The sequence below is a fragment of the Paramormyrops kingsleyae genome, chromosome 7 (assembly GCF_048594095.1).
Source record: "Paramormyrops kingsleyae isolate MSU_618 chromosome 7, PKINGS_0.4, whole genome shotgun sequence".
Classification (NCBI taxonomy): Eukaryota; Metazoa; Chordata; class Actinopteri; order Osteoglossiformes; family Mormyridae; genus Paramormyrops; species Paramormyrops kingsleyae.
Window position 1 is genome coordinate 17,647,748 of NC_132803.1, and position 11,208 is coordinate 17,658,955.

At 39.4% G+C, this 11,208-nt stretch overlaps 2 protein-coding genes across 2 annotated transcripts in view; one reads left to right on the forward strand and one right to left on the reverse strand.

Moving 5' to 3' along the window:
• pde8b (phosphodiesterase 8B) overlaps window positions 1-10,744 on the forward strand; it is a 56,839-nt gene extending 46,095 nt beyond the window's left edge. Inside the window, exons 18-23 of the mRNA XM_023823202.2 lie at window positions 57-255; window positions 938-1,155; window positions 1,624-1,762; window positions 2,113-2,280; window positions 3,294-3,423; window positions 5,924-10,744. Coding sequence (XP_023678970.1) covers window positions 57-255; window positions 938-1,155; window positions 1,624-1,762; window positions 2,113-2,280; window positions 3,294-3,423; window positions 5,924-6,033 — 964 coding nt within the window. The 3' untranslated portion in view covers window positions 6,034-10,744. The remainder of the gene's footprint in view (window positions 1-56; window positions 256-937; window positions 1,156-1,623; window positions 1,763-2,112; window positions 2,281-3,293; window positions 3,424-5,923) is intronic.
• The window catches only part of tbca (tubulin cofactor a), a 221,537-nt gene that overhangs the window by 140,613 nt on the left and 69,716 nt on the right, over window positions 1-11,208 (reverse strand). The window lies entirely within an intron of this gene.

The window sequence follows — 11,208 nt, forward strand, 5'->3', positions numbered from 1 at the left end:
CTTCTTGGAATACTTCTAACTGTGGTGGACATACTTACGCTATAACTTTTTTCCAGACCATTAACCTACCTCGGTTTGAAAATCTTTGCTCGTTTCGGGGTGTGCGAGTTTCTGAGCTGCACAGAGGCAACACTGCGGTCCTGGCTGCAGGTCATTGAGGCCAACTACCACGCTTCCAACTCTTACCACAACTCCACTCACGCAGCTGATGTGCTGCACGCTACGGCCTACTTCCTGCGCAAGGACAGGGTCAAGGTACTCGTTCCCACTGCACTTCTGTGGCTATGCTGTTTCGGCTGCCATATCTCACATTAAACAAACCACCAAAAAAAAGCAGAAAAACAAAAATCCATCCAGTTTTTTTCCCTTTTTATCTGACCATTTAAGTGTATTTTTAGATACCATACTGGACTGTCTAGTAGTACAGATACATTTAGAGTGTGGTAATATTGCCTTTCATGAGCCTAGTGCATAATAGAATATTACAGGCTTTGTTATATTACAATGCTGGGAAGAAAACTGTTTAGATTCAGTTTTTTTAAGTTGGTCGATACTCCTGAATAGATAACATTTGTAAATATAAACTAACTTTCATCTGAGTGGATAAAATATCACCATAATTTAAGAAAAGGAACAAGAAAACTTTGTGTGATTGTGCCTTTTTATTGCAACAAAAGCATTTATAGCTGGCTAATAATTTTCTCCTTGTATTTAGTGCTTGACATGATTATTATTCTATCTAGGTAATTGAATTTCATGAATTTCTCAATTTTAAACTGATTAATTTCAATAAATACAATTAATTGTAATATTGCTTTTTTCAGTCCTCTGAAAATATAGTAATATTTATGTAATTATTTGATCAATCATGAGCTAGATTTGTTAATACATATTCAGCTGCACAGGAGTGAAACGCTTGGCTATCCTTGTCTCCCAGGGCAGTCTAGACCAGCTAGACGTGGTAGCGGCTCTGATCGCTGCCGCGGTCCACGATGTGGACCACCCAGGCCGCACCAACTCCTTCCTGTGTAACGCAGGCAGCGAGCTGGCCATCCTGTACAACGACACGGCCGTGCTGGAGAGCCATCACGCAGCCCTGGCCTTCCAACTAACTCTGTCTGACAACAAGTGCAACATCTTCAAGAACACTGAGAGGTTTCTGAACTTTAACGCATTTTTGCTAAGACAGAAGCCCCCCTGCCCCCCCGGCCGCTTCAGAGAATTCTGTGGCCCACCCTACATCTTAGAGTTGGAACCAAGCCCAGTCTCAGCCCTTTGATCCGACCACTTATATGAATGCAATTTAAAGGCATATTTATAAAGAGATATATTCTGCAATAGCAAGGAGTTTAACTGGCTTACTAAAAAGCCTTTAAGTGAATATGATTTTGCAAAGACATTATGAATTCCATGATGGGTGTTTTCATTTAGCTAGAAATGGCTAAATATCAGAATTAATTTGGCTCTGTGAAAATGGTTATAGTTAAGGTTATGGGCATTAAAAAGCGGCAGCTTAATTGCTCTCTTTTTCGATTCTTTGACCTTTGTGCCTCCTATCATAATGCTTCAGTATTTCTGAAGCTGTGATGGCGAAGGGTCTGGCTTCCTCCCCTGTGGCTGCAGGACGCAATTCCGGACGCTGCGACAGGCCGCCATCGACATGGTGCTGGCTACAGAGATGACGCGTCATTTCGAACACGTCAACAAGTTCGTCAACAGCATCAACAAGCCCATGGCAGCAATCGAGGAATCCAGCAGTAATGTAAGCTTCTGCTTCCTTCTCCCACTACATCTGATTCCCCAAATTGTTTTGTGTATATGTTAGCAATAAACTGTGTGGGTCAGTGGACTGGCAAAAGTAAACACTCCGCGGAAAGTCAGTTTTTACTCGCGCAGATTTCACATTTTTAAAAAGTAACTATTTAAAGCATACTGATTGTGTTTGTCTGCATGGGTTCGTATGTGTCTTGATTTTGTGCATATAAGGGAGGGTATTGATTAGCTGTGATATTTTTTGTAACAGAGGTTCCCTGTAAACTTTTGGGCTTAATGCAAGCTGCCTGTGTGATGCATTAGAACGTGTAATCACCCCTGGGCTCACATGTGTTGCAGAGCGAGGGCAGCGACTTCGAGTGTCCGGCCAGCATCCGGAACTCCCCAGAGAACCGGCTGTTGATTAAGCGTATGATGATCAAGTGTGCCGACGTGGCCAATCCATGCCGCCCCCTGGAGCTGTGCATCGAGTGGGCTGGCCGAATCTCTGAGGAGTACTTTGCCCAGGTGCGGTGAATGTGAGAGAGATGGTTCGCCTCGTAATATTACCTGCGTGTTCTTGCTGTAGTGTGACTTTTCCTGCGTATTTTAATGGACAAAACATTGCATTATTAAAGCATTTATTCATTTTAATTACAGGCCGTCCCCAGTTTAAGTAGGTCCTCTTATGGACAACTCATACTTAACAGACTGCCATAAAGCCTATTTTATTAAAAATTTGAGTTAAATACAATGGTTGATATTAATAAACACATGTACCATGCAGTACAGTACTGTATGTAGCTACTTTAATGAGAATTTAGTGATCAACATTGTTGACACCACAGCACACAATAACGAAATGTGTCCTCTGCATTTAACCAATATGTGACAATGTGACATAGCAGGGGGCAGCTAATTCAGCGCAAGAGGAGCAGTACCTTGCTCAGGGTACCTCAGTGGTGCCTTACCGGTCAGGGATTCCAATCTGCAATCTTTCGATTACAAGTGTGCGTCCCTAACCATTAAGCCACCACTATTACCATATGATAATAATAATAATCACATACTGTGCTATTGTTCCGACAGGTCTACATTTACATTTACATCGACTTAAAGACAGACTTAGGGAACAGATCTCGTTCATAACCAGTGGACTGGTTAATTGTTAGAAGCTTGCCTTGTCCTTCCTGCAATATGCTCCAGTATTCAGGTGACCATTTAGTGAAAAAGAGATTGAAAGATGGATGGGTGGATGGCCAGATGGATAATCATTTTATTTAATATTAATAACGATGATAATATATATTATGTGCATTTTAGTTATTTTTGTATGTCATTTGCAAAGACTAGGAATGGCCCCTTACCTTACCTGACCTTACAACTTGCAGACAAGACATTGGATGAAAGAAGTTATTTCATGCTGCAGGTTTTACTTAGCGGTCTAACATGCCCCTTTCCGCTTGGCCCAAAGGCTCAGCTTGTTTTCACACAGCAGTTTCCTGGAGATTAATGCCCTAGTGGTGGCCTGTGTGTTGCAGACAGACGAAGAGAAGAGACAGGGGCTCCCCGTGGTGATGCCCATCTTTGATCGGAACACCTGCAGCGTCCCCAAGTCACAAATCTCCTTCATCGACTACTTCATCACCGACATGTTTGATGCTTGGGATGGTAATCGCATCTGTTGTTCTCCAGTCTGACTGATAATGTTATACGAATGGTTACTTCTGTTTTTTATGTAATAATGAAAATGGAGATTTTGGTGCATATTTATGAATGAGAGCTCAGAAGATAATCCAAATGCAAAGTATGCTAAGCCAGCAGGCCAGGACGCGTTATTCACATAGCTGTCTAAGATCATGTCATATACCGGTACTACTATGTACACCTTTTTGTCTTTTATCTTATAAAACCTGTTCAGTTCACTAGCACATGATGATTATGACTTATTATCCGACCCACTAATATGTCTTTGTGGGCTTTAGAATATGCAGGTTTACATTTAACTCTGCGCTTAGCTGTAATAAAAGTAGCAGGTCAGCTTGTTAGTTATTTCAGGTGTGACCCCAGCTTCCCTAAATATGCAGCACGATGATCCTTAGCACTCTGACCGGGTACCACTTCTCTAACCACTAACAACTCTAGAGTTTTACACACAGCCTCTTGCATTAGTTTATATAAAAGAAGCGTTTTCCTTCCGAAAGCCCAAATAACAGATTGTCCACCTTCATATGTATACAGAGGGGTCAGTGTCCTTTGGCACGTTTTGGCAGCAGTCAGTGTTCTTTGGGTAGCGAATTAGGTTACCCGGGGTCCTCCTACTTTAGGTGCCATCCTTCCCTCTGGGTGAATGTAGATTTAATTTTAATGTGCACTTAGCCAAATGTGCAGCCCTACGTATCAGTGGTGGTTGAGATTTGACCATCTGATGCTGTTTCTCTGCTGTTCATACACTTTGGACCTGGAACTGTTTTGTACTTAAAGTGAAGTAAGAAAACAACATGAATCACACACTTGAGGATCCACTGCTATCCATGGATTTTCTTGTTTTTTGCAAACCTGTTCTGTATCTAGGGCACATGGCCAATGTTTATAAACACTGGAAAGTGGGGCTGCTGATTCACTTTTGCAGTTCTCACAGTGACAGTGGATGTCACATGACTGGGGACTGGGCAGTGTTTTGGCAATACACTTATAACACACAGTGGTTATGTAGTGCTTTGTTTAAAGGCTTTGTATAATGCTCCTGTGCTGCCGGTTTACCTGCACAATTCTGGGCTATTTGTCTATTGAAAACCAAGCAGTTTGGTGTAAGATCAAAATCTGATATCTGGATATTAGTAGGTTGCTCTTTGCTGTTGTACAATAATAACAATGATCTGACAGAAGTCAAAATTATATATTTGAAGGTAAAACTGTGACAATGTGTAAAACAGTGGTAAAGAATAAAAATAACTAATCTAAAATAATAATAAGAAGAAGAAAGAAGAAGAAAAACATCACATCACATTTGCATAGTACAGCTGATGTTTAACGTTGAACATCATTTCTAAGAATATTCTTTACAACAATATTATAAAACAAGGTACAATGCTATATCAGATAGATGTTCTTGAATAGAAAATTTGATTTTATATGCTATGAACCAAAACTGGCGATACAGTTATGATTGATTCTGGGGGGTAAGCATGTTTACAGTCAACAGTACAGTGATGTCATGGAAAGATTTTTTTTATTATTATTATTTTAAACGGATGGAGGGATGAAAGCAATAAAGTGAGATTTCTGTGGTTAGGGTCAGACCACTTTTAAGAAGAGCTTCACAACAAAGGCATCTCATTGCAGGGGTGACGGCAGGGTTGATCTGATACAGGACACACTGGGTGGGTCAGTGAAAAGCGGACTGCTTTGATGCACCAAAAGAGCACACAGAGAAGAATGCCTATGCAATTTTTTTAGATGACAGATGTTTATCCTCAACTGATTGGCTGGTTGGCCTGGTGGTCTGCGACGATTTACAGTGGAAAAACCCTCTGCCTGATACTTAGAGACCTGAAGTCATAAACAGTTAGTGAGTGTGAGATTTCACATACGTAGCAGCTGAACATCTTAAAAAACTGAATCTGGGAAATTCTTTGGTCTATAATTGCGTCTGGCAATACACTTACATTTCAACATTGGATATAAGTTTTTATTATTCTTTATTATTTTCATTAAATGCGTCTGTTCTGAGAATTAGAGAGTGTACTGTAGTGATACTGCTGTATTAGATGCAAAGCATCTAGTATTATTGCACATGCAGAGCGTGGTATGTGTTTCTTGGTAGGAGAAGTGTCTGTAAAGTCAGTAAACAACACATGCCTTGGCTCCATGTCTCTATTTAATTATTGTCCTGTACAAACATGACATCAAATAACTCATTAAGTAAAACTTTCCCCTAAACATGTTCTTCTCTAAAAAATGCCCATCGTACTGAATCTTAGTTTTTCAGAAAAAAATCATTTTTATGTGCTGTTCCATGCAAAGTTGTTCCAGGACCACTGATTGCTCTCTGCTACCTTGGTAATTGATGTACTCGACCCTTTGGGAGCCTGAAGGAGTCTATTAATGCTAGTAATTACTGCACAAACGCACATTCACCACCATCTCCATTTCCTAATCCCTTCTGCAGCATTTGCCAACCTGCCTGGCCTGATGGAGCACCTGTCGGAGAACTACAAATATTGGAGAAGCCTGGACGAAATGAAATGCAAGAGTCTCAGGCCCCCCACACCCTCCTGAAGGCTCCTGGAAGACCGACACCTACGTCTGGAGAGGGGTAACCTTGAATGTAGCCATCGCTCCTATTAGCCTCCCCACTGTGACGTCATCACAATCCATGATGACATCAATGACTGAAGCAGACTGCCAGACACAAGGCGTCCTGCTGTAGACTGCAGATGAGACGCAGAGGCAGGATGGAGGTGAACGCCCTGTCACACGATTTCACTTGACAATCTTTCCCGATTTGAAAGGTCAATATGCTTCAGTTGCACTTTATTAGAGGATTTTTTCCTTACATTTTCTGTCCTTTGTTGTGTTACGTAGCTGCAAATTGGTAGCATTGGTGGTGTCGTCGTTAAACTGCTTAAAAAATATTTGCTAACAACTTCTCCCATGAGTGAATGTTGTCACTGCAATTGTTTTTGTTTTTTGTTTTTTACCGGAGTGATTCATCTGGTAAGACGTGTAGCAAGACTAAAAAAAAAAGAAAAAGAAAAAAAAACCTACTTTCTGAACCACAGTTCACTCTCTTCGGACAGCTAGTTTATTTACAGTAAATCATTTGTATTGACACTGACAAGCCATTTATAGAGAGAATGATTGCGCACTGTGGTTAAAGCCAGAATCGGAGCACCAGGAGCTCCTTGGATTAGCAGGCTGCTGTAGCTGAGAACTCTGATCTTAAATTACTGTTATATATTTCACCACAAGAAAGCCACTCTGTATAAACAACCAACGGGACTATTTGTGGGTGGCCAAAATATCTGAAGCCAGCACTTATGAACCAACCAATCCATGCTAGATTTACATAGGTCTTTGTAACACACAAATCCCTGTTTGCTTTGAAAGAGGTACCGCTTGTTTGTGGTCATGCGCACGACACAGAACTGTAAAACTATACCAAAGTTTATAACAGGCACCTTATAGCTGTCTTACGGTTTAGGTCACTCACACACACACAAACACGTACTCTCTCTCTCTCTCTCTCTCTATATATATATATATATATATATATATATAATGTAGTGCCAGTCAAAAGTCTGGACACCTACAAAAGTCACCTACAAAGAAGTGTGACCAGGCCACATGACCTATAGAGAGTAGAAATGGAATTGGAGGAGTTAGACCTGAGAGTGAAGGAAAAGCAGCCAATGAGTGCTCAGCATATATGTGGACCTCCTTCAGGACAGCTGGGAAAGCATCCCAGGAGGCCACCTCATGAAACTGGCTTAGAGGAGGAAGTAGGGTCAGCTAGTCACTGGGTGTAAATGTAAATATAATATATAAACTGTAGAGAACAGTACAATAAACTTTTCTATTGGGAGGTGTGTCCAGACTTTGGAATGGTACTGAGTGTGTGTATCGTGTATCACATTGTGGGGATCCCACAATGTGATAAAAACCTGCTATTTTGCGTTGTGGGGAAACTCAATTTTATAAAAATTTGTGACTGCAATCAAAAAAAACTAAAAAAGCCAAGAGTCTTGTATTTTTTTCAACAGCTAGTCCTCTCAAATTATACTGAAACGACAAATGTACACTGAGTGTTTATAGCAGGGGGAGTGAGAAGCAGCCAGGAGTAATTACTGAAGGCACATGAGGGCTTTTGTTGCAGAAAAGGGAACTTTACTGTACTAGATGTATGAGATGTGCCACTGCTGCTTGGAACAGCTGTAAGGCACCATGGGGAAATACAAGTTAAATTTACATTAAGCATTTTATAATTAACCTCAGCATTTAGCTGAGTGTACAAAATCTGTGCTATAAATGGATATAAATTTAATTGCTTTGCCTTTGGGATAAAAATCTAAATTCTGTTTATTCAACACAATCTTCCCCTCAGTGTATTATTGTCTAAAACAAATGTCCAAAACTGGCCATTATACTGGAATACATTTTTTTTTGTGAACAAATTAGTTGTTTACAACTTTAATGGAGAGTTCAGCCAAATCGTGTTTACTGCTTTAAGTGCCACATCTGGTCTGCCCAGAACCATAGGGTTGGGTAACATTCTTCGCTTTGCAGAGCATCTGAATGTAAATTAATTAGAAATAAAATCCTCAGCTCTGAAAATGTGTTCTGAATAAAGGTCCCTTCCCCTACCAACTGTTTTATCCCGTGGTAAAGGCCATAACAAACTCAGAGATTTCCCAGAAGAACTGTTGTTCAGCTGTCTGTTTGGGTTCTTTTCAGCAAAATTATAAATATGCACTCTTAGGGCCCAGCTCACAAGGAAGCTCTGCTTGCCTTATTGATGCCATATTTCACAGAACTTTCCTGAAGGTTGTATAGTATCCCCAGGTCGAGTATGATGGATGTTGTCATGGCTCCGCTATGATGTGAACTTCACTAAGCAGATTCTGTCTTTGGTGTAAAATGGCACATTGTCATTTGCTAAAATGTCCCTTTAACAATTTTTTTTACTTGGACTGCTGTCTCTACCTAGTGGCACGATTGTGGAACAACAGGCACTTTAGGCGTCAACGACAAGCCTTTTTCTACACAACAGGGTAATGGAAAGATATCAAATCTGATGATATCAAATATACCTTTGTTGTCATCCCAGTTAATTGAAGAAGCATGCCTGCGCAACATAATTATTATTAATGCTAATTCAATGCTAGGCCAAAATCTACCTTGAGGTTTGAATGATGATACATTTAAATTTCACTGATTATTGATAGCTATGGTTTGTGACTTAACTGTATTTAGTGTGTATAGTACAAGGAAAGGACTTTAATTGGTACAAACCCGCATAGCCCTTGTGTCATCTCTAACATTTACTAAGGCAGTATAGTTTTTTTTTTTTTTTTACTAGTATCTGTTTGTCTTCTGCTAGCACCCAGACCTGGCTGACTAAGTTGCGACCTTATGATTGCTGCTTGTGATTATCTGTCCACAGATTTTTCAAATAACTTTGTGATCCAGCTTCAAAATTATGCAAAGATGAAGTTTTAGTTTTTGTCTTGTTATATGCAGTTGTGCGTCTGTAATCTTTTTTTAAGAAACTGTTATGTGTTGTATTTTGTAATCTATTTATTTTGCTCATTTAAAGGTTTTTTTCTTTTGTAAATATTTTTTTGACTTATCTAAATTTTCTGGGATCAACTTTTATCCTACCAAAACAAAAAAACTACCTTACCTGATTTCCTCATTTACTGTAAAAATATGTGGCGTGATGTTTGTTCATTATATTAACAAAAAGGCTATTAAGCACAAACAGTGTTCATTCAAGCTCATGTTTTGGAACAAGCATATTACATTTCTGTCTGATTCACAATGGAGCGACAAACACCTCAAAGACAGTATTTGTTTTTGAAAGGGTTTTGAGCAGTTAGAAATGTTTTTATGTTTTTGTTTTCAGTGATGTACATCTTCATTTGATCAATTAAGGAATATATTTGGCAAGTGAAAATATATTGACATTCAGCAACAGTCTTACAACAAGTTCAACAAAAGCTAGTGACATGAAGGCTGAAACTGTATTTTACTGATGACAGTCTTTTCCTTAATTTCATAAAGCTCACAGTGATTGTATAATTACCTTTGCTAAATAATCCTCCCCCATGAAAGCCAAAAAAATCTACAATAATTATTAGCACTGCAGTACATATGTACAGAAGAATCAGTAAACCATATATCTGTGTTTTTACCTGTAAATGGGTCACTTTTTCCATAAGTCTAAGAAGCTGGGGTTGATTGAGATGAATCTTCCTCCGATAGATTGATGTAGTATATGTACAGTATGAAATAGGAAACAGGCCATCATGAATGATCGAGGGTTGTTCTTGTGATAATGCAGCAGCATAGCCACAGCCCACAGGGTGTTTGCTGTGCTGTGTAGCCTGTACTGATGACTCAAGCTTGACATGCTGCCTGACCGAAGGCACAGTGACTCCCATTTGTTGCCTTATTGTTCTTCTCTTGACAGGGTTTATTAAAACAGTGAAATATACTGATACAAGTAAGCCATAAAGTAGTAGAGTCTTTGAATTGACAAATCACAGGTCAGTGTATTCAGGTATACATTTTTCTTTGGTGTTGCCATTTAGGCTATAAGACATTTCTGATATTTAAGATTAAAATAAATGAGCAATGAGAATGTATTCAGTATTTTGTTGCCAATGCATAACAGGAGTTGAAAAAAAATATGCCCAATGTGAATATATTTTTACATAAAGAAAATTTCAAGATTTAGACTCGTGGTAAAGGCAAGGGAGTGGGGTGCGGTAAACGCCTTAATTTCACATAAACGGCCTAATTTGCCCAAAGGCTATAATCAATATAATTTTAACAACGCTTACCCTGAAAAACTGCTATATACCACGTTTTCAAATTAGAACCTAAAGATGTCTTCAACTTTAAACAAGCTGTTATACCTTTTGTCAATGCATATTAGAAGCATTATCTATATGGCAAATTATTTTCAGAAATATTAACTTTTTTATGGTAATATCTGATCATTTACATATCTAGGCAATGTCACCTCACCCCACAAAATCAATTTATCAGCATCATTCACACAGGTGGTTTTGTGTCTTTCCTGTTAAGCACCTTCCCACCTCAGCTATTATTAACCTGCGCTCACAGTATCTACAAACAAAGCTTCTCCTTCAGGCCTCAGTATCACCTTTAGGACCAATCATGGCCCAGGCTGCTCCTGGGATGACCAGACAATGCCCCTTTTGGAGGGGAGGCTGCGCTTTACTGCCCCTCACTCTGGCTCCCTAGAGTTTATCTTCTTGGCTGATCACGGCCATGATTGAAGCCAACAGCTCAAAATAATTATGCAAACATGGTCTGAAGTACTTATCTGTTTGTTGTATTCATTATGGCTAAGGATGAACACACAGTTCACTTCATGGATGCAATTAATCAACAATCAAAGCATTCCAACAGTAGAAAGGAGACAAGAAAAAAAAATGCCCCCCCCCCCTCATATTTCTTGATGAGATGAGATAAAGGTCAGTTCTGTGTAAATGGGACTGCTAGCAACTTGCTGTTAAGGGGGGGGGACATGGAGGGTTTAGCAGTGCCAGACTGTGGACATTGACAATGTGCCAATAACCATTTTTTTCTTAACTAACGATACAACAAAGAGAAATTGTAGAGCAAAGTTGTATATAAGCTCTATTTTTTAAAAAAGAAATCGCCTTTAACACTGAAAATTATGGCATCATGCAATTAAAATCA